Source organism: Hemiscyllium ocellatum, chromosome 4, assembly GCF_020745735.1.
Source record: "Hemiscyllium ocellatum isolate sHemOce1 chromosome 4, sHemOce1.pat.X.cur, whole genome shotgun sequence".
In the NCBI taxonomy this organism is placed as follows: Eukaryota; Metazoa; Chordata; class Chondrichthyes; order Orectolobiformes; family Hemiscylliidae; genus Hemiscyllium; species Hemiscyllium ocellatum.
In genome coordinates, this window is record NC_083404.1 from 117,633,053 (window position 1) to 117,658,065 (window position 25,013).

At 40.8% G+C, this 25,013-nt stretch overlaps 1 protein-coding gene across 1 annotated transcript in view; it reads right to left on the reverse strand.

Moving 5' to 3' along the window:
- The window catches only part of col22a1 (collagen, type XXII, alpha 1), a 277,290-nt gene that overhangs the window by 246,545 nt on the left and 5,732 nt on the right, over positions 1-25,013 (reverse strand). The window contains exon 2 of the mRNA XM_060824058.1: positions 21,720-21,844. Within this exon, the coding sequence (XP_060680041.1) occupies positions 21,720-21,807 (88 nt within the window). The 5' untranslated portion in view covers positions 21,808-21,844. The remainder of the gene's footprint in view (positions 1-21,719; positions 21,845-25,013) is intronic.

Consider the following 25,013-nt stretch of genomic DNA (forward strand, 5'->3'; position numbering starts at 1 on the left):
TGGAGCAGACTTTCAGGGCTGAATGGTCTAACTCTTATTTCACATGTTTGCACTTCCATAGCAAAACTATTGCTGAGTTTCTTCTAATTTGAGCAGCTTAGCAACATTTTAGGTAAGGCTATCAATAAAAACATTGATGGAGGGCTTTTTTTCAACATTCCTGCAAGATAGGATTCTAGTTGATTGATTAGGTTAATCATCAGCCTATGTGCACATGTTCTGTAAACCTTTTGATGCAATGATCATGTACATTCCATTCAATCTGTCCCAACTTTGAAGATGACTGAACATCTAAAACAATGGTAACATAAACTGAAACACAGCCATAAACTGTTCTTAAAACTACAACACCATATTTTTAAACATTAAGACTTTTGCTAACTGAATCGAGCCCCAACTAGTATTAATGTTTTAAAAATTAAACATTTCAGCTGGGCAACATACCATTCTACTGTTGAAAATTAAAAGAACTAGCCCATGACGAAGTTGAACTCTGTTTACTACTTGACAAACCTTTAACAGGATTACCTTACACCAGAAGTTGAAAAGAAAAATACACGTAATAAATCTCTTCAGGTATTTTTTCTCTGTTTTCTGTCAGGGTTAGCACTGCCATCAGTTGGTGAGGGAGTAATAGAAAAGATAAGAATGCAAATACTTAACAGTCCATTGTCATTTTTTTTCCCTTTTACAGTTGAGGAAGTAATTGCTTAATTTCAGAAAATTAGGATTGTAAAACGTTTGAAAATAAATATCAGGAATATTGGTTGGAGATCAGTCAATTTGAGCTTGTTGGTGAGTGAGGCAGAGCATAACCCACCTATCTGAAAACTGAAGCCTGAGGTGTCCAAGATATTGTATCTTAGGTTTTATTAGAAACATTGGAGAAGGAGGAGGCCATTCAGCCTTTTGATTCTGCTCCATCATTCAACATGAATCATGGACGATCATCTGACTCAATAACTTGTTCCTGATTTCTCCCCGTACCTTTTCACCCCGAGAATTGTACCTGATCCCGTCTGAAAACAATTAATGTTGGCCTCAAATGCTTTCTGTAAGAGACAATTCTGAAGGGTCGCCACTCTCTGGATGAAGACATTTCTCCTCAACTTAGTCATAAATGCCAACCCTTGGGAGTGTGATCCCTGTTCTGGACTCCATGGACATCAGAATAATCTTTCCTGTGTTTAGCCTGCCTAGTCCTATTAAAAATGTATAGGTTTCTATGAAATACCCTTCATTCTTCCAAACTCTAGTAAACAGAATCCTAATCGATTCACTCTCTCTTCATATGTCAGCCTTGTCAGTCAGGAGCCAGCTTGATAAGTATTTGTTGCAGTCCTTTTATAACCAGAACATCCTTCCTCAGACAGCGAGATCAAAACTGGACAAATACACCAGGTGTGGTCTCACCAAAGACCCGTGCAATTAAAACAAGACAACACTGCTCCTGTACTTGAATTCTCTCACTGTGAAGGTCAAAACACCATTTGCTTTTTTTTTACAGTCTGTTGCACCTGCATGCTTACTTTCAGCAACTGGTCTACAAGGACACCCAGGTCTCATTGCACCTCCAGCAGCTGGCAAAAAATAGTAAAGATCAAACCAACATCAAATAATGAATGGATCCTCATTTAAGTGAGGCCTGGTAGAGAGAAACTGAGATCAAAAGATATTTAGAGGCTGGATGGTTGGAAGATTTGAGGTTGGGCCTGGGGATTGGTTATAATTGAGAAAGGAGAAATGGTGGACTGCATTCTACAGGTGTGGAATCTAGAGCAGAACTCTATTTCTCTCTAGATGGTAGAAAAGCAACCATGCACAGGTAAAGAGACTTCAGAATTTAAGCAAGTACTTGGCTATATCATTATAAAACAGCTTGCCATCTGAAATGCAAATGGCGCTTGTATCATGTGTGAAGTTGACTAATCCCAAATCTGGTTAAGTTGTACCATAGTATCACCCCTCATCACTGTCAAAATGCTACCAAAATGATCATAAAAATGAAACTGAATCAACTTAGTATCAGAAATTCGTAGAGGTTGACATAGCGAATGGTATGTGGACTACAAGCTGGTAGGCAAAGGTAAAGAAACTGTCCACAAAATCTCATCCAAAACTAAATAGGAGCAAGTGAAAACTGCAGATGCTGGAGATCAGAGTTGAGAGTGTGGTGCTGGAAAAGCACAGCAGGTCAGGCAGCATCTGAGGAGCACGAGAATCAACATTTCGGGCATAAGCCCTTCATCAGGAATTACTGATGGAAGGGCTTATGCCCAAAACATCAATTCTCCTGCTCCTTGGATGTTGCCTGACCTGCTGTGCTTTTCCAGTGCCACACTTAAAACTAAATCAGCCATCATGACCAGCTGATTAATTTTATTCATAACTACATGACAGAATGTAGGAGACAGGAATTCCAATTTTGTCAAACTCAAATGGATTTTCCAACAAATAACTATACAGCAAATAAGTTATTTTGGCCATTTTTCTCTCTGTCATGCTGGAAGAAGTCACACCCACTTCCATTTATATTCAGGGGAGCATTGCGATAAAAAATTGACACAAAAGCAAATAAATAGATAGCAGGACAAATGACCTAACATTTGGCTAAAAGGAAGTCGATTAAAAGTGGAAAGAGAGACAGAAAAAGATGGAGAGGAAAATACAAAGCTTTTAAGGCCTTTTCAGCTGAGGTCAGGACTACTCATATTGGACTGACTGAAGTTGGGGCATTCAAGAGATCATAATTGGAGGTATGTAGATAACACAAAGGGCTGTGGGGTAGGGAATGAGAACAGATAGTGGAAAGGTTGAGCACAGACCAATTTGAAAACAAGGATGAGAATTTTAAAATGGAGGTGTTGCTTAACTTGGGAACCAATTTACTTAGCAAATATATGGTTGAATAGGACTAGGTGTTGAGTAAGGACACAGGCATCAGAGTTTTGTCTGACTTCAAATTTCTACAGGGTAGAATGTGGAAGGCCACCTCAGACTACATTGGCTTTGACAAGTCTTGAGTTAACGATAAAAACTGGCAAAGGTCTCAGCAGCAGAATCTCAGCAAGGGCGGAGCATGTTACTGATACAGAGATGTACTCAGAGATGGCACGCATATGTGACCACAAGCCTATTTTGGGTTCAAATATGACACAAAGGTATCAAGATAACACAATGTGATAAGGTTCAGCCTCAGATATTAGCCTGGGGAAAATTCATCAACTTTCCCAGTCAACAACCAAACAGCAAGATTAAACAATTCATTAGATGGCATTCAATGGTCTCTCTCTCCGTTGCAGACATTTTAGAATATCTCCAGATTATTACGATATGATGAAGCAACATCCAAAACCCACAGGCTACCTATCACTCTAAAGAAGGCTAAATTTATGTTCCAGCTGGCACATCATTCACAGTAAATACTACCATTGCAGTTTATTGAATGAATGCAGCTGAGGTTTGTCTGTTAGCTGACCTGTCTTTCCAGTACCCTGTTATTAGGCACAGCTTTGCATAAAGAGGTGTTTCTGCAACAGAGTAAAACTTGCTTTTGTCTCTACAAAGCTCACATGAAAGAAAACAGTGACTGATTCCAGGCTAAAGGCATACATGACGATGCTGCACAGCCATGAGATTTACATGAGGTTTTCACCGGAGATATTTTTCCTACTTGCACATCAGTGCCGACACTGAAGGTTTATGTAAGCACAGCTTCACCAAAGGAACAAAGCAAGGAAGAATGAAATCTATTTGCTTTGACACTTTCAGGGCATCATAAAACACTTTACAAACAATGAAGCACTTCTGAAGTGTCATCATTGCTGTAATGTAGGACAAACAACAATTGATTTGTGCACAACAAGCCTCCACAGTCAGAAATGTGATCATTGCAAGATCAATTATTTTAGCCCTTGAATTGACAAAGAGGTCTTAGGTCTTGCTAGCTGAGAATGAAGTCTGGCAGATGGCTTGACTATTGATATATGGTGCAGGAAACTATTTAGTGCTACAGAGTGTCACGGTGTTACTGCAGAATATACCCAGTGAACAGTCAGACCCAGACCCAACAACCAACCTTGTCTTTCCTTCTTTCAACTGTGTGTGCTTGCCACTTCTCAGAAATTCCAGCTCATGTGCTATCTGCTTGGTCTCAAGATTAAATAATTTTCTTGTGTTTGGACAAGATCTCAGAGTGAAACAAAAAAATATGCAGTTGTGGTCCAGAAAGGAACAATGTCATAGGTAGAATAAGCAATGATGTGCCGATAAGGTAGTTTGAGGAACTGAGTTGTAAGTTTAAAAATCTTTGGATTAATATCTGACCCTCATGTAAATTGGCAGAGGGTCAAGCAGGTTTGAGATTTAAACTCAAACAGATAAATGGAAAGAAGGGGTTTTGAATCAGGGATACTGACTCTACATTGAGGAAAGAGGGAGCTTTTGAGACAGCCTCCAGTTCATTAGTTGTGATTGACATTCTTGTTAATAATACAATCAGGGTGAGGGTGACTGAGGGTTGAAACTATCTATTCTATGTAAGGTTCAGAGGAAAGAAAATCTAGAAAACTAAAGACAAAAGTCATAGAGGAATACCGTATTTTAGCCAAGAAGATAGAAAAAGGCATGAATGGAGGAGGAAGGGAAAATAGTTTAAAGATAATTGTGCATCAGTGATTAACGTCAGTACAAAGAATAGTATTCTAACATTTAAATTAATGATCATTTATCTGAATGTATGAATCATGCACAGTAGTGAATCAATAAAGCAATACTTTATATTTGTACTATATAAAGCACTAGCACAAATGGTGTTACATGGGGTGGACTAATCACTATTACATAGACATGGTTGCATGGTGGCCAAATTTTGGAAATAACTGTTTCAAGACACTTAAGAGTCTGAAAAGACAGCTTGAAACTGGCAACCTTCACAATAAAAGAGTTACATAAGGAAAATAGAAAGAAAGTATCTTGTCTCAGAAGGAACTAGAATTAGTACGGATGGAGATTAGGAAAAGTAATGGTCAGAAAATGCCGGTGTGTGTAGTTCATTGGTCCCCTGATAGTAGTCACACCATTGGATAGAGCTTTAAATAAGAAATAATTGAATCTTTTAACAACATCAATGTGAGGGATGTTATATTCATATAGAATTGGCAAACTAAAGGTGGCAAAGGTGGTCTAAGATTCTGGAGCTTTCTGGAACAATGTCTTGTGGAGCTAAATGGGGAAAATGCTATTTTAGATCTAATATTGGACCTGAGGCAAGATTAATAGCAACACTCTGTTTGAGAAAAATCAGTGACAATAATTTCCACTTTAAGAGTGAAATAATTGTGCCCAAAACAAGAATCTTCGCTAAAAACAAAAGTCAATTCCATGACAGCAGAAACGGTTAAGGTTGAATCGGTTAGTAGATAAGTAGACAATAGTGTTTACTGAATGGTGAAATTAATAGTTAAATAATCATATTTTCAGTCTTTAGAAACAAAGTTTAAACGATTCATCTGTGGTTACTATTGAACTTAGAAAAGAGGCTTATAATGCTATAACAAATAGTAATATGCCTCAGGCTCAGGAGAGCTTTCAAAAACTCCAAAGATAAATTAAAATTTGTCAAAAGTCAGAAAAGAAATGGAACATGAAAGCAAAATAGTCTGGAAATTAAAAAAAAAACACATTACATGAACTTTTATCAGGTCATAAAAAAAGTGAATAGAGTATGAAAGTAAGTAATGATCATTTGGTAGCTGAGGCAGCAGACATTATCACGAGGAATGAGGAAATGGCAAAGTCCTTGACCAAATGAAAATGACAAATTGAGTCACAGAATCATAGAGATGTACAGCACGTAAACAGACCATTCGATCCAACTCATCCATGCTGACCAGGTGTACTAAATTAATCTAATCCCAATTGCCTGCATTGGACCATATCCCTCTAAATCCTTCCTATTCATATACCCAACCAAATGCCTTTTAAATATTATAATTGTACCAGCCTTCACCACTTCCTCTGGCAACTCATTCCATACACACACCACAGTCTGTGTGGAAAAACTTGTCCCCTGGTCCCTTTTAAATCTTTAACCTCTCACCTTAAACTTATGCCCTCTAGTTTTAGACCAAATGGTATGTATATGTCTGCAAGCTGGAATTTTGACTACATATCAGAAATAAACTGTAACCAAGGGACAAGAAAGAGAGGGGAACTTCAATAGTTGCTATCAGCAGAGAAAGCATATTCCTAGATCCTTCTGTTCTATGGTGCAAAATGGGTTTGCTGCCAAGTTAGTGGCAGCAATGTTTATGATTTTCCATAATTCGCTAGATTTTGGAACGGCCCTAGTGGATTACAAGTTAGGAAATGTAACACTGCTATTAAAGGATGAACAGAGAATTACACAGGAGGAACTATAGGAGAACAGTTAACCTGAAATTAGTAGTTTAAAAAATTCTGGGGCATTTCTGGAATCTTACCAGAAATTGATTAAGATGGGAAGCTAGGGAAGCGATTACTGGGCCCTTACTGAGATATTTGTATCATTGATAGTTGTAGGCAAGATGCTCAAAAACTGGAGGTTAGCTAACGTGTTGCCATTATTTAAGAAAAGTGGTAAGGAATAGCCAGGGAACTACAGACGAGTGAGCCTTGACATTGGTGGGGGGAAAGTTGTTGGAGCGAATCCTGAGGGATAGGATTTACATGCATTCAGAAAGGCAAGGACTGATTAAGGATAATCAGCATGGCCTTGTGCGTGGGAAATTGTGTCTCATGAACTTGATTGAGCTTTTTGAAGAAATAACAAAGAGAATAAATGAGGGCAGAGCAGTGAACATGATCTATATGGACTTCGGTAAGGCATTCGGCAAGGTTCCTCATGGTAGACTGGTGAATAAGATTAGATCACACTGAATAGAGAATGAACTAGCTTTTTGATACAGAACTGGCTTGAAAGTAGAAGACAGATGGTGGCGTTGGAAGATTCCTTTTCAGACTGAGGGTCTGTGACCAGCAAAGTCCCACAAGAATTAGTGCAGGGTCCACTGCTTTTCATCATTAATATAAATGATCTGGATGTGAACATAGCAGTTATGGTTAGTACGTTTGCCGATGACATCAAAATTGGAGGTATAGTAGACAGGGAAGAAGGTTACCTCAGAGTACAACAGGATCTTGATTAGATGGGCCAATGGGCTGAGGAGTAGTAGATGGAGTTTAATTTAGATAAATGTGAAGTGCTGCGTTTTGGAAAAACAAATCAGGGCAGGACATATACACTTAATGGCAAGGTCCATGAGAGTGTTGCTGAACTTGGAATGCAGGTTCATAGTTCCTTGAAAGTAGAGTCACAGGTAGATAGGATAATGAAGAAAGCATTTGGTATGCTTTCCTTTATTGGTCAGAATATTGAGTATAGAAGTTGGGAGGTCACGTTGCTGCTGTACAGGACAATGGTTAGGCCACTTTTGGAATACTGTCAGCAATTCTCGTCTCCCTGCTACAGGAAGGATATTGTGAAACTCCAAAATGATTTACAAAGATGTTGCCAGGGTTGTAGGGTTTAAGCTATAGGGCGAGGCTGAATAGGCTGGGGCTCTTTTCCCTGGGGTGTCAGAGGCTGAGGGGTGACCATATGGAGGTTTATAAACTCATGAGGGGCATGGATAGGGTAAATAGGAAAGTCTAAAACTAGAGGGCATAAGTTTAAGGTGAGAGGTTAAAGATTTAAAAAGGGACTGGGGACAAGTTTTTCCACACAGACTGTGGTGTGTGTATGGAATGAGTTGCCAGAGGAAGTGGTGAAGGCTGGTACAATTATAACATTTAAAAGGCATTTGGTTGGGTATATGAATAGGAAGGATTTAGAGGGATATGGGCCAAATGCAGGCAAATGGGATTAGATTAATTTAGCACACCTGGTCAGCATGGATGAGTTGAATCGAATGGTCTGTTTACGTGCTGTACATCTCTATGATTCTGTGACTCAATTTGTCATTTTCATTAAGTTTCACAGAGAATTCTTTTCGGAGGCCAAAAGGTTGTCTCACATTATCATTCTAACCTTGCCTCCTTGACTATGTGCTGTGCTGCTCTGGAACTCCTTTCAAAGAACAAAGATCAATACAGGAACAGACACCATGGGCACCATGACTGCACCAACACATGATGACTTTGTAAAGTAAAAACCATTCGGTGAATAGCAAAGATCTTTTCCCTAGAGTAGGGAAATTCAAAAATACAATTTTTTTTTCACACAGAGGATGCTGCATATGTGGAAAGAACTGCCAAAAGAAGGGACAGATGCAGATACAATATTTAAAAGATAGTTGGGACAGGGTACATGAAGAGGAAGGCTCGAGGGGGATATGGGCCAAATACAGGCAAATAGAATGAATATAGCTTGGGAAAGTTGGATGGCATGGACAAGTCGGACTGAAGGGTCTGCTTCTGTGTTGTATGACTCTATGACTTTGTGTTAAAATCTGCTTCTCTCATCTCCTTTAAACGCCCCCTCTCTTACCGAAAACTATCTGCCTAGTAATTGCCATTTCTACTCTGGGAAAAAGACTGTGACTATCCATTCTATCCATGCTCTCACATTTCTGTAAACTTCCTTTAAGTCGCCTCCCACCCCACCCCCTCAATCCTTTGATGTTCAATTGAAAAAAAACTACATTTGTCCAATCTCTCCTTACAGCTGGGACCCTCCACGCCAGGCAACATCTTGGTAAACTGTTTCTGTACCCTCTCCAAAGCCTCCATATCCTTCTGATAGTGTGGCAACCAGAAGTGCACACAATCTTCCAAATTTGGCCTAGCTACATTATTATATAGCTGCAACATGACTTGCCAGTTTTTATACTTTATGCCTGACCGATGAAGTCAAGCATACCAATTGCCTTCTTCACCACCATATCACTTGTGATCCCACTTTCAGGGAACTGTGGACCTGTACACCTGTATCCTGATGCCATTGTGGTGATGCCATTAACTGTTCTGCCATTGACCGTACACTCCCCTCCTGCACCTGATCCTCCAAAATTTTTAACCTCATTTTGTCTGGATTAAACTACATCTGCAACTTCTCCACCCAAACTGCTAGCCTATTCATTGCCTGCTATATCTTCTGCCAATTCAGCTTACTAGCCACAGCTCCCCCAACATGTGCATCATTAACAAACTTATTTATCAGTCCACTTACATTCTCCTGAAAATCCTAAATAAGTATTATACACAGTAGGGGTCTCAGCACTGATCCCTGCAAACCACCACTGGTCACAGATCTTCAATCTGAAAGAGAGCCTTCCACCACTACTCTCTGTCTTCTATGACCAAGACAGTTCTGTGGACAAAGTGAGGAGTGTGGATGCTGGAGAGTCAGAGTCGAAAAGTATGGCACTGGAAAAGGACAGCAGACCAGTCAGCATCCAAACAGCAGGAGAGGCTATGTTTTGGACATAAGCCCTTCATCAGGAATGTAATCATGCCTGAAGTGTCGACTCTCCTGCTCTTCGGATGCTGCCTGACCTGCTATGCTTTTCCCGCACCACACTTTTGGAACAAGGCAGTTGTGTATCCATCTTACTAGCTCATTGTGGATTCCATATGACTTCATCGTTTGTATCAACCTGCCAAGAGGGGCTTTGTCAAAGGTTTTGCTGAAGTCATCTCGACAACTACTACTGTCCTGTCCTCATCAATCATCTTTGTTACTTCATCAAAAAACTCAATCAAGTTTGTGAGACACGAACTTCCCAGCCCAAAGCCATGCTACTCGTCACTGATAAGTCAACATTTTTCCAGGCGTAGCCCTAAGAATCTTCTCAAAAAATGTCTCAACCACTGACATAAAGGTTCCTTGACCTGTAATGTCCCAACTTATCCCTGTTGTCCTTCTGAAATAAATTAACAACATTGGCCATTCTCCAATCCCCTGAGACTTCAAGAGGATACAAAGATTTCATACAAAGCCCCACAAATTTCCTTATCTGTCTCCCACAGCATTTTGGGATAGATCCCATCATGTCCTGAAGACTGGTCTACCTTAAATCCTTTTCAAAACATCCAACACCTCCTCTTTTTTTTTATATTTACATGCCCTAGAATATCATCATGTCCCTCCTAACACTTGCTGTCCTCTATTTCCTTCTCCTTTGTGAATACCAATGCAAAATATTTGTTCAGGACCTCAATCGTTCCTCCTGCTCCACACAAAATTCCCTCATTTGTCCTTGAGTGGGTTTGCCCATTCCCTAAAAATCTTCTTATTTCATATCTACATGTAAAATGCCTTGGAATTGTCCTTAATCCTGCTAGCCAAAGACTAGCCCCTTTTAATTTCTTCTCTTCTACTACCTTCATATTTTTTGAGGGTGCTCTCTGTCTTCAGATTCCTCAGTCTTACATGCATCTCCTTTTTGTTTTTGACTAAGTTCTCAATTTCTCTTGTCTTCCAAGGTTCACAAATCTTGACACTCTTATCCTTTATTTTCACAGAAACATACTGGTCCTGAACTTTAACCAACTGATCTTTAGAAGACTCCGACATGGCAGATATGGAATTACCCACAAACAGCCATTCCCAATCTACATTCCCCAGTACATTTCATCTAATGGTCACTCAGTTCTCCCTCTTGCTTAGCTGGGCCAGGGGTCATGGAATTGAAGGGTCATGCATATTTATAAGCTTATGCATCAGATGATTATGGATGTTCCACCACAGTTTATTTTGGGATTCAACAGATTGGTGGGGAAAAGTGGATCTCAGGCAGAAGATCAGCATGATCAATTTAAATGGCAATGATGGTTTAAGGTATTCCACTTTTTATTCCTGCTCCTCTTTTTTTTATATTGATAGATAATTGTTGACCTGGACACAGGGGAGAACCAGGAGAGGTGAGGACTGCAGACGCTACAGATCAGAGTCGAGGGTGTGGTGCTGGAAAAGCACAACAGGTCAGGCAGCATCCTATGAGCAGGAGAATCAATGTTTTGGGCATAAGCCCATCATCAGGGAGAACCCATCAGCTCTTCTTCAAATGAACGCCAAGGAATATTTCATATCCACTTGACAGGGAACCTGGGTCTTGGCTTAATGGCTGATCTAAATGATTGGGTTTCCAAATGTGCAGACCTACTTCAGGACTATACTTTGATATCAGCCCAGATTGTACATTCACATCTCTGGAGTGAGACCTGAACCATAATCTCCTGACCCAGAGGTGAGAGCGTGCTTCTACTCCTCTTGATTCTCCAGAAATACATCTTGTAACAAAATATATCTTACCCATTGCACATCCTGGGAATGAGAGTTTCTATTCCTTTTATGACGGTTGGACATTTGTTTTGTAGTGGGCTCCGAAACGGCCTGTCGGCTCTACATCAGCTTTCTCAATGGACCAAATGCCCATTTTAGATGGCTTCCTAAACTGTGAAAACTGCAGCTCACTAAATTAGCAACTGGCTTGGGCAGATTGACATTGGGGAATCCCACGACAAAATTCTGTATTTGCATAATATCTAATAAAACGGGCCTCTCATAATCAAGATACACTGATGAAAGAGGAAAATAGAAGGGTATGGTATCATGACATTTGATACTTGTGTTTCAGGCCAGTCTATGATAAAAGCACACCTGGGAAGAAACGCCATACCACAATACCTCAGGGACCTAACTCCATTGACATACAAACAGTATTCTGATGGGCTGCCATGTCATAAATACTAACTGCCCTGGGAATGGATAAATCGGCCAACTTTACAGTTTTAATTGCTGCTCAATAAATGCCACATTGGAGAATACATCACTGAGATCAGTCAAGGTGGAGACAGGATCTGGCTGAGCCCTATCTCTCTAGTTTAATAATATGCTGCAAGGCACTGTCAACAAGCATAGCCATTTGTGTGATGGCAACAAGATTAGTCAGTTCTAATGAGACAGAATCCAGCAGGAACTAAATCTTCAGCTGAGAGGAGAAAAATAAGCTACAGGGCAAATTAGTAAATTTAAAAGTATTTTTCGATTGATATTTGATGTCGACCATTTTAAAACAAATACAAAAATTGCACTGAATGTGCAATTACAGATTATAATAATCTGAATGGCTGTTATTTCAGATGTTTAAATACACTTATTCTGGCAAAAGTATTCACAGAAAAATCATCATGTCAGTAGTTAAGTGACAAAGAGATGAATATGGGAATGAGAAGGGTATATTTCATATTTCAGTCTTATGAATTATTTTAAAAATAACTCTAACCGGTGATATTTTTTCCTTTCCAATTGTCTCTTCTGTCTTATTCTATGGTGAAAAACAGGGAGTAGAGAGAAATTGGATGTAAATATGCTCATTTACAGACAGATGCCAATCTGGAGTCTCAGGCCCATTGTAGGATTCCTGTTGCATGCTTCAGTAAATGGAGCAAGTATCCAGCTTCTTCTGCGGAACTGTTTGCAGTCCAGTTGCGTTTCATGAAGGGAAGACTGTTTGAGTCATATATTGAGAATCGAATTAAAGACTGATATCACCTACAGCACACAAGCAAAGGCTGTGGTATAGTGGTAGTATCACTTAACTCGACCTATTACTCCTGGTTTGAATCACACTGTGGCAGATGGTTCGATTTGAATTCAATTAAAAACCACTGCTGACTTTCATAAGAACTCACCTAGTTTACAAATGCCCTTTAGGGAAGGAAATCTGCTATCCTTACTTGGTCTCATTTATTTTAAGTCATAACTATGAGATCTTGCAATGTTGTGAATATGGACGAGAACGTTTGACAACACAGACCAGTATAATATTAACCTTTATCTTGAGGGGACTGTAGTTCAACAATGAGAAAGTGATGTTTGAGTTATACAGAATCTTGGTCTGACCATCCAAACGTGGGACAGTGTGTAAGGTTTTGGGCAATGCACCTCAAGGAATATACATATATAAGGTCCATAAATAGTGAGGACAGGATGGATAAGCTGATCTGTATTCCTTGGAGTTGAAAATATTGATATGACGTAATCAAGCTGTTCAAATTGCAAAAACGACAGAAAAGCTCTTACTAGAACAGAAGACAATAAATGTTAAAATGAAGTTTGCACATTTAGGAAATAACAAAGCCATTTCTGTTGTGGTTCTGCTCGCCGAGCTGGAAGTTTTTGCTGCAAACGTTTCGTTCCCTGGCTAGGGAACATCATCAGTGCTGTTGGAGCCTCGTGTGAAGCGCTGCTTTGATGTTTCTTCCGGTATTTATATTGGTTTGTTCTTGCCGCTTCCGGGTGTCAGTTTCAGCTGCAGTGATTTGTATGTGGGGTCCAGGTCGATGTGTCTGTTGATGGATGTTCTTGCCGCTTCCGGGTGTCAGTTTCAGCTGTAGTGGTTTGTATATGGTGTCCAGGTCAATGTGTCTGTTGATGGAGTTTGGGGATGAATGCCATGCTTCTAGGAATTCTCTGGCTGTTCTCTGTCTGGCTTGTCCTATGATAGTGGTGTTTTCCCAGTCAAATTCATGTTGCTGGTTGTCTGAGTGTATGGCTACTAGAGATAGCTGGTCGTGTCGTTTTGTGGCTAGCTGATGTTCATGGATACGGATTGTTAGCTGTCTTCCTGTTTGTCCTATATAGTGTTTTGTGCAGTCCTTGTATGGTATTTTGTAAACTACGTTAGTTTGGCTCATGCTGGGTATTGGGTCCTTTGTTCTAGTGAGTTGTTGTCTGAGCGTGGATGTTGGCTTGTGTGCTGTTATGAGTCCTAAGGGTCGCAGTAGTCTGGCTGTCAGTTCTGAGACGCTCCTGATGTATGGTAGAGTGGCTAGTCCTTTTGGTTGTGGCATGTCCTAGTTCCTCGGTCTATCTCTTAGGCATCTGGTGATAAAGTTGCGTGGGTATCCGTTTTTGGCGAATACCTTGTATAGGTGTTCCTCTTCCTCTTTTCGCAGTTCTGGTGTACTGCAGTGTACCACCCCAACCACCCCAACACACACAAACGAAGCTGCATCAGGACACTATTCAAAAGGGCCACAACACACTGCAGTACACCAGAACTGCGAAAAGAGGAAGAGGAACACCTATACAAGGTATTCGCCAAAAATGGATACCCACGCAACTTTATCACCAGATGCCTAAGAGATAGACCGAGGAACGAGGACATGCCACAACCAAAAGGACTAGCCACTCTACCATACATCAGGAGCGTCTCAGAACTGACAGCCAGACTACTGCGACCCTTAGGACTCATAACAGCACACAAGTCAACATCCACGCTCAGACAACAACTCACTAGAACAAAGGACCCAATACCCAGCATGAGCCAAACTAACGTAGTTTACAAAATATCATGCAAGGACTGCACAAAACACTATATAGGACAAACAGGAAGACAGCTAACAATCCGCATCCATGAACATCAGCTAGCCACAAAACGACACGACCAGCTATCTCTAGTAGCCATACACTCAGACAACCAGCAACATGAATTTGACTGGGAAAACACCACTATCATAGGACAAGCCAGACAGAGAACAGCCAGAGAATTCCTAGAAGCATGGCATTCATCCCCAAACTCCATCAACAGACACATTGACCTGGACACCATATACAAACCACTACAGCTGAAACTGACACCCGGAAGCGGCAAGAACATCCATCAACAGACACATCGACCTGGACCCCACATACAAATCACTGCAGCTGAAACTGACACCCGGAAGCGGCAAGAACAAACCAATATAAATACCGGAAGAAACATCAAAGCAGCGCTTCACACGAGGCTCCAACAGCACTGATGATGTTCCCTAGCCAGGGAACGAAACGTTTGCAGCAAAACCTTCCAGCTCGGCGAGCAGAACCACAACAACGGATACCCGAGCTACAAATCTTCAATCAGATTTTAAAGCCATTTCTTGTATAGGTAACAGTGAAAATCATCAAAAGGCTGTTAATTTAATTGTTCAAGACTGAGGCTGAAAGGTGTTTTAACACAGGATATCAAATGAATGAAGAGATTTTGTGATAGGTTCATTAATTGGAGGTTTGTGGAACTAATTAGCCAATGTTGAATATAGCCGCAGAAATTATTTAAAGAGACAAATGGTCTACAGTTATTCTTACTTCCCTAATAATGACACCATAGTTTTTAAACTTGTGTCCTGGAATCGGAACCCTTTGTCACAGTGAAAAACATGTTTTGATTTGTCATTTCACTTCACAATCTTCAAATCGTCAGAGCCCATCAAAGCTTACTTTTCCAAAGTCATAGCACTGCCTCCTTATCAATTCCTCACAAATTAATTATTATTTTCTGTCCTCAGCTTTCTGGAGCATGCATAACCATTTAAACCTTAGAGTGGGCAATTCGTATTTTATAAGTCTTTCTGTATTCCAGCAAAACAGATGGAGTATTGTAACAGCAGCATTTGACTTTGATGGATGTTAAGTGACATTGCCTTCGGCCTATTGCTTCAGTTTCCCCTCTTGTGAATGTTAGAATCTAGCAAACAAAAACAGCCTTTGCATAGAGACACAATCTATAAAGGGAAAGCATAAGGAACAATTGTTTTACTGCATTGAATATCTCTAATACTGAAATTACACCATCTGATTCCTGTTAGCACCAATGGTCAGAAATATCTGCACACCTCCAATTTTGATCTCTTTTGTCCTATTGTCATCAAACCTTCCGCTGCCCAGTTCCAAGGGACCGTGTATAATTTGTAACAATGCGATTCCATCACACAGTAAAGAATAAATTACCTCTCATATTCTAGAGTGTAACAGTGTAACAGTTCTATGTCTGCCATACATGACTGGCATTTATGAGATTTGACTTTATTTTCTTTCATACCATTTTAATTGTTAGAAAATCAGTTAAAATTGGCCAAATTGATTTCAGGTATGAATGTTATAACCTGCGGGGACTGTAGTCATTGATAAATTATGATGGGATTGATTGGGCCTGAAAGTAAATAATTCCCTCTGTGCAGGTTTGAGAACAACTGGCCCATGAACATGTTGCTGAAGTGAACTGCATTCCATCAGAGTGGAAAATTCAAGATAATTACTGAATTTCGCAAATCAGGATTTTTATGTTTTATTTTAAATCCTTCTGGATTAGTATATTTGAACAGTTCATTTTGCACATTGAAACTATGCTGAATGGGGAGATGATAGGAAACAAACATGGGCCTAAGTTTAACCCAATCAAAACAACTCATTTAGACAGGTTTAAAATAGGGGCAAGATTAGAGTGGTGCTGGAAAAGCACAGCAGGTCAGGCAGCATCCGAACAGTGGGAAAATCAATGTTTCGGACAACCGGTCTCAATTTTCCTGCTCCTTGGATGCTACCTGATCTGCTGTGCTTTTCCAGCACCACTCTAATCTTGACTCTAATCTCCAGCATCTGCAGTACCCACTTTCACCCAGGATTAAAGTAGGACCTTGTAGTCTCATTGTTAACCTGTAATAAAGGTAAGGTTTCTGTAGTCTTACCTGAACCTAAGAACAGAAGGAACCTGGGATCAAACCCTTTGGTTCTCCAAAGCCCTGACATCACCCATGTGGCAAGTACTTGATACATTGTTTCCCTCAGTCAACTTTCAGTTTTCACATTTATTTCCTATTCCTTTCAGATTAAGGAACAGTGCTTCAGCAAAATGTTTTGAAAATCTAAGTATACCATATCCTGGAGCTTTGTATTACCCATTTGGGATGCACTTATCAGGCAGTGCATCTAGTCAAAAAGGTATGGTGCTGGAAAAGCACTGCCAGTCAGACAGCATCTGAGGAGCAGGAAAATTGAGATAGGAAGAGCTTATGATCGAAACATTGACTCTCCTGCTCCTCAGATGCTGCCTGACCTGCTATGCTTTTCCAGCACCACACTTTTTGACTCTGATCTCCAGATCTGCAGTCCTCACTTTCTCCTAGGCAGTGTATTTACTTTCTTCTGTGATGTTTGCAATTATTTACATGGATTATTTTAACAAGGGTACACCTCGAGTGTATTCAGAGTAAGTGAGGTCAATTTCTTTTCAGTTATTTCTATGGTTATTGACCTTGGTGTGAAAATATCAAATCACAGAAAAGGAGAAACTGTACAGCGCTGCCTTCAACAGAACAACAATGAATTATAGTCAATTTGTTGGACAGGCAAAGTTACTGGTCAATGAACAATTTGTGCTTCATCTTTCAGACCTTCCAGCACAGAACTTGCTCCATCAAGCTTGTGTCAGCACCTACTGCTGCGGTTCAAGATGTCCAAGTTTGAAGCTGGCACATTAAAAAAAAAACTGTCCCCTGACTGACATCTTAGTGGTTGATTGATATAACTAGTTTGATTATCAGTACCATTGGTCAACTTCCAGATTTGGAGAGACTAAAAGAAGGAGACATAAGAACTAAGCTCAAAAGATTGGACAAAGCCATAATCCCTCGAGATCCTCTTAAAGAAAATGTGTGTTTTGGAGAGTTACATTGGATAACTCAAGGAATTTCAGAGCTTAGAGATGAGACTATGGAAGGCACAAGCACCATTAGTGAGTGGAAGGTGGGTGGGGATGCAAGAGGTGGGATTCAGATGGATGTAAACAGGGCTAGAGTTGGAAGACCACAGAGTTCCTGAAGGGACACAGGGAATGGACAAGTTTTACAGTAACAGTGAGAAATGAGATCACGGAGGGATGTGAATACATGAATGAAACTTTAATAACATGGTATAGATGGACTAGAATGCTTTGGGGGTCATCAAGCACAAGGATACTGGATGAATAGGGAATTGGAGTGAATTATAATATGGGCATTAATGTTTCAATTGAACACAAACTTATGGAGGGTAGACCAATAAGTTTTAACAAGACACAAAAGCTTAACAGGCACATATATCAATACACAGAACCCCTGTTCTCCTCTTGTTCATTTCTCAAGATAATGTCTTCTTAATCAGAGTCAACCTGTTTTGTTTAAAGCATAACAAAGCTTTGTAGTTCATTGGCAAGCTAACTGTCAGTCATAATTAACTAGAATATTCTCCATGGCAATGCTTCTTCTACAAGTTAAAGTTCACTTGTCAATCAATTAACTTCTCTCAGACAAAATAAATGCCCATTTTCTCTTTGCTGAGATAGTTCTTGCAAATTATCCTGATGAGTGCAAGAATAAAAATCTTTGCCACTATTTAAGAAGGGTGGTAAGGACAAACCAGGGAACTGTAAACCAGTGAGCCTGACATCAGTTGTGCGCAAGTTGTTGGGGGGAATCCTGAGGGAATTCAGTAAGGCGCTCGACAAGGTTCCCCATAGGAGACTGGTTGGCAAGGTTAGATGTCATGGAATATAGGAAGGACTAGCCATTTGAATACAGGACTGGCTTAAAGGTATAAGACAGAGGGTGGTGGTGGAGGGTTGTTTTTCAGACTGGAGGCCTGTGACCAGTGGAGTGCCACAAGGATCGGGGCTGGGTCCACTACTTTTCATCATTTATATAAATGATTTGGATGTGAACATAAGAGGTATAGCTAGTAAGTTTGCTGATGACGCCAAAATTGGAGGTGTAGTGGACAGCAAAGGAGGTTACCTCAGATTACAACAGGATCTTGATCAGATGGGCCAATGGGCTGACCAGATGGGCCAATGGGCTGAGATGTGGCAGATGGAGTTTAACTCAGATAAATGCGAGATGCTGCATTTTGGGAAAGCAAATTTTAGCAGGACTTATACATTTAAATGATAAGGTCCGAGGGAGCGTTGCTGAACAAAGAGACCTTGGAATGCAGATTCATAGCTCCTTGAAAGTGGAGTTGCAGGTAGACAGGATAGTTAAAAAAAGTGTTTGGTATGCTTTCCTTTATTGGTCAGAGTATTGAGTACATGAGTTGGGAGGTCATGTTGCGGCTGTACAAGACATTGGTTAGGCCACTGTTGGAATATTGTGTGCATTTCTGGTCTCCTTCCTATTGGAAGGATATTGTGAAACTTGAAAGGGTTTAGAAAAGATTTACAAGGATGTTGTCAGGGTTGGAGGATTTGAGCTATTGGGAGAGGCTGAACAGGCTGGGGTTATTTTCCCTGGAGCGTTGGAGGCTGGGGATGACCTTATAGCAGTTTACAAAATTACAAGGGGCATGGATAGGATGCGTCGACAAAGTCTTTTCCCTGGGGTCAGGGAGTCCAGCACTGAGGCCATAGGTTTAGCGTGAGAGGGAAAGATATAAAAGAGACCTAAGGAGCAACTATTTCACACAGAGGTGGTACGTGTATGGAATGAGTTGCCAGAGGAAGTGGGGGAGGCAACATTTAAAAGGCATTTGGATGGGTATATGAATAGGAAGGGTTTGGAGGGATCTGGGCCGGGTGCTGGCAGGTGGGACTAGATTGGGTTGGGATATCTGGTCGGCATGGACGGGCTGGACCGAAGGGTCTGTTTCTGTGCTGTACATTTTTAAGACTCTATGTGTTCTTTTTCAGTAAATATTAAATTGTTTTAAACCCCTACTATCATCAGAGTGACTTTATATGAAATCTGTTTCATTTGCTTTCTTATTTTCTTCAAAATGGGTAATCAGAACTACGTAAGTGTCTTCAACAGCAGCTTAATTAAATTCTTGTCGAGGTTCAATATTATCTCATTAGTTTTACCTTCCAAGTTTCTAGACAAAACCAAAGTCAAAGTTTCCTTTCTTATGGCTTCACTAGCTGTCTTTAATGTCATCTGTACATGCATACAGAGCTCTCCCTTCACTTACATTCAAACTATTAATTTCCAAAACATATCACTTATTGTCCTAGAAGGCACTGGATCTGTTTTGATGTCGGGTTCTGAACTGGCAGTAGTTGGAGTTGAATCTAATAAATATACTAGACCCTGGCACAATGTGGCTGTATGGACTGCAACAATGTTTTCTGGTATAGCACATTACTAAATTCCTATAATATTTGAATCTGACACATTACTCTTCAAAATCAGAACATAAGCCAAAGTACTTTGAGTCAATTAAGATGTTTTGAACTGTTGGGTGAAAGAGGAGTGGTGAGCAATTTTCATGTAGCAAGGCCCTAAGTATAGAGACAAGCTTATAATCAGCTATGGTGCTATTGACTGCGGGAGGAATATTGGCTAAAGATAGCAGAAAACACCTACACTTCTCTGAAAAGTGCAATGAGATTGTTTACATATACCTGAAAGGACAAACTGCTTTAACGTCTCATCCCAATGATGGTATTCCTGATATGTAGCTCTCCCTTACCAATAAAAGTGTCAGACTTTATTATGGACTCAGATTGTTGGTGTGGTTCATTGAGTCCATGAATTTCTGGTTCGGAATCAAATGCCCTGACAAGATTGATATACGATCTTTGCATTTTGAATGACTTATAAACTTGAGTATTATCTGAGGCCAATTCAACCACAGGGAGTGATAGAACATCGGCTGCTGTGGGTTTTAAAGTGAAGTTTCGAGAAGCATTCACAGGCATGTATTTCTGCATTGAAGTGGAGGAATTTGTTTAAGTCTGCTGTGGAAACGAGCTGACATCTCCAGAAACCAGTCTGAGACTGCCAATCGAGTAACTCAGATGGATTGAGCATGAGAGCAGTTGCTATGCACTGCAGTTGAAGTATAAAGTTCATTACGAGACATGGCCATTGGGAAACCATCAACAAGAAAGGTCTGGTCAGCTTATAAGATACAATCAATCAATCTGCAGTTAACCTAGATGACTTACTAAGGTCTAACTGTTTTAAATCATTCTGCATTGAGTTTTTGACGATAAAGCTGTTGGATTTGGGATGAAATTGTTTTAGTTGTAATTCTTAATCTCTGATGTTTTAGAAGATTCCAGCGAGCTGTCTGAAACCACAGATCAACCACAGATACTTGAATGCCTGTAACTAAAGTTAGGGTCCCCATAATAGCAAATAGCAACAACATTAAGAGACCAGCTTGCAAAGGTCCACTGTACGTGGTAAGGTAGTCAGTTAAATTAACACCTCAGGTATATTACGGAGTTGAATGGTCCATGCAGGAGGAGAATGGAACAACAACAAGATGGCACAGGTTCAGAGGAAAATGAAGGAAGTTGGAAGACTTTGCACACTGAGTTATTTGCTGAAAGTTCTTTCCATGATGGTGGTACCATTAAAATCAAAATAGAAGTGGCCTTGACAATGCAGATTTCTCCAGTTTCCTCATTTCCCCTCCCCCCACCTTGTCTCAGCCAATTCCCTCGAACTCAGCACCGCCCTCCTAACCTGCAATTTTCTTCCTGACCTCTCCGCCCCCACCCCACTCCGGCCTATCACCCTCACCTTGACCTCCTTCCACCTATCACATCTCCATTGCCCCTCCCCCAAGTCCCTCCTCCCTACCTTTTATCTTAGCCTGGCTGGCACACTTTCCTCATTCCTGATGAAGGGCTTTTGCCCGAAACGTCGAATTTCCTGTTCCTTGGATGCTGCCTGACCTGCTGCGCTTTAACCAGCAACACATTTTCAGCTCTGATCTCCAGCATCTGCAGACCTCACTTTTTACTCAATGCAGAATACAACAATGTTGAACTGAAGGAAGCAGCCAAAGTCCAAATCACAGCAGACATAGAGCAATATCATTTTGTACTTTGTGATTTCTGTAACTTAGTGGGCTGCAGACACAGTTACTGTAGGAGAGATAGGATTTGCATTATAACCGATCAGTCGTGCTTTTAATAATGAAATGGGCACCATACCTGCTCTCTGTGCATTTGTTTCTTCTCCAGTCCATAACAAGAGAATTATGATAATAACAGAAACTTGAGACATTGCTCGAAGGACCATTCCTTTTCGCAGGGAAGAGATAGAAGGACATTAAACCCTGTAGTAAAACAGGAAGAAGTTAATTGTTGGCTCATTGACAGTTCTCAGCATTCTATTCAACAAATAATAGTGCAGCCATGTGAACTTCAATTATATTGTTAAATACCTAAAATTATGTATTTTAGTATATCAGATATTTGAATTTGTGAAACTTACAAATAAAAACTAGATTTTATTTTTGCTCTGATCTGCTTCCTCTCTTAAAGAGTTAATCTTCCAAATCATTGCTTTTGGTTGAGATGATAATCTAAGTACAGGTTCCACCAGGGCAGCTTAAGGGTAGACATCTTTACAGCTTGATCCAAATGTGGCCAAAACAGCTAAATTCTTGTGGTGATGTGTGAGTGACTGCCCGTGACATCAGAGTAGCATTTAACTGAGTTGGAAGTCAAGGAGGCATAACAAAACAAAGAATAAAGAACAGGACAGGAGCAGACCTTTCGACCCGCCAAGACTGCACTGACACATGATGCCTTTGTAAACTCGAACATTTTGCCTCTTTGGGGTCCATATCCCACTAGTCCCTGCTTATTCATATATCTGTCAAGATGTCTCTTAAACACAGCAGTTGTATGTGCTGCCACCACCACCTATGGCAGTGCATTCCAGGCACTTATCATCATCTGTATAAAAATAACCTGCCTCTCTCATCTTCTTTAAACTGACCACCTTTTTTACCTTAAAACTATGTTCTCTAATAATTGACTTTTTCACTCTGGGGGAAAAAAAAACTCTGACTATCCATGCCTCTCATAAACTTGTAAACTTAGAGTCAATGAGAATTGTGGTAAACTCTCCCTGTTTGCCTAGCACAAGCAAGATTGTTCTAGTTGTTGAAAATCATTCATCAGAGCTACAGGACACCACTGCAGAGGTTTCTCAGGATAGTATCCATGGCCATTTTCAGCTGGTCATCAATGACCTTCTCTCCAACATAAAGGCAAAAGTAGGATTAGATTAGACTTAGATTAGACTTACAGTGTGGAAACAGGCCCTTCGGCCCAACAAGTCCACACCGACCCGCCGAAGCGCAACCCACCCATACCCCTACATTTACCCCTTACCTAAGACTACGGGCAATTTAGCTTGGCCAATTCACCTGACCCGCACATCTTTGGACTGTGGGAGGAAACCGGAGCACCCGGAGGAAACCCACGCAGACACGGGGAGAACGTGCAAACTCCACACAGTCAGTCGCCTGAGTCGGGAATTGAACCCGGGTCTACAGGCGCTGTGAGGCAGCAGTGCTAACCACTGTGCCACCGTGCCGCCCACGGTGTTAGGTGATAATTGCTCAACGCCATTTGCATTCCTCCTAATTGTGAAGTCCTCATACGAAGTGGGCGGCATGGTGGCAGAGTGGTTAGCACTGCTGCCTCACAACCAGAGATCCGGGTTCAATTCCCGACTCAGGCGACTGACTGTGTGGAGTTGGCACGTTCTCCCCGTGTCTGCGTGGGTTTCCTCTGGGAGCTCCGGTTTCCTCCCACAGTCCAAAGATGTGCAGGTCAGGTGAATTGGCCATGTTAAATTGCCCGTAGTGTTAGATAAGGGGTAAACGTACAAGTATGGGTGGGTTGCGCTTCAGCGGGTCGGTGTGGGCTTGTTGGGCCGAAGGGCCTGTTTCCACACTGTAAGTAATCTAATCTCTAATCGAAATACAATAAATCCTGGACCTAGTTCAGGCTTGAACTGACAAGAATCAAGAAACATTCAAGTCACAAATATAGTATCTCCAACATGAGACAATCCAAGAAATCCCCTTTAATTTTCAATCACTATTGCGGAATCCCTGACTATATGTGCGTCCTGGGGATTATCATTGACCAGAAACTGAACTGCTTATATATAAGGCTGCAAGAACTACCCTCCAAAAGTCTCTATTTAAGACACAGTATAATACATTTAAACGTATAGATCAGAGTGGTACTGGAAAAGCACAGCAGGTCAGGCAGTATCCGATGAGCAAGAAAATCTTCAGGAATGGCTCCTCGGATGCTGCTTGACCTGCTGTGCTTTTTCAGCACCACTCTGATCCAAACTCTGGTTTCCAGCATCTGCAGCCCTCACTTTTGCCCATTTAAATGTATAGTCTGGCTCCTGAGTAACTTTTCAACAGACCCCATATTTATCTCATATACGTACAACTACAGGTTGTGATTTGCCTGTAATATGATTGGTGAATTGGTGCACAAAGTTATTACACGATTCCATCCCTGATTACCTTAAGTCATACTCAAGGTGCTTACTTCAGGCAAAAGAGGCTGTATGCCAGGGTAAACTTTTTTGGACCTGATAGTTGATGTTTTAGAGGATGTTCTTCTAAATTATTGCAGGAGGAAAGTCTTGGATTTCAGGATTTCCCTCCTTCTGGACAATGCCCCAAGCCATCCTCCCGCCATTGGTGAGCTTTCTGAAAACATCAAAGTGCTATTTCTACCTCCGAATATAACCTCTCTCATTCAACCCAAGGACCAGGGTACAATAGCAGCTTTCAAAGCTTATTATTTAAGGTGCATATTCAGGAAGCTGACTGCAGCTACAGTCTGTTCTGCTATAACGTAGCAGTTCTGTTCCCGTGTGACCTTGTGTTATAGAAAATCGCGCAATAGAAATAATGGGGCACATGGGAAAAACAGGGTTAGGGGAGAACCATCAAAAATATCAGTAAAAAATTTAAACAAAAGCAATAGTTAGCCAATACAAAAGTTAGCACAGTAAATGTAAATGTTAAAATCATATATTTTAATGAAATAATACAATACATTTAACATATTAAGGGGTTTCTGAGTTTGCTGAGTTACAGTACTTTATTAAGACTGGGACTAAGGGTCATCATCAGCATCATCATTACTTTCAGATGCAGTTGGGTGCAGGGTAATGGCGAAAGAAAATATATAGTCCAGAAGTGGATGGCTGTGGTTCATTGTCCTCAGACTGTTTCTTGGGGGTTGGCTTAAAAAAGGCATCTAATTTTTGCTGCTTTGCCATCGTGAAGAAGCTGTTCATGAGGTGTCAGAGTTTATGCCACAAACTGCTTTCCTCCTGTGTTCTGCATTGTAGTCATTGTCTTCTCAGAGCTGCAACTGCTTCTTAACCTCCCTCAGGATAGAAGATAAAAGAGAAATGGAAAGTTCTCGTGATTCAGCATCCTGGACCTCATCGTC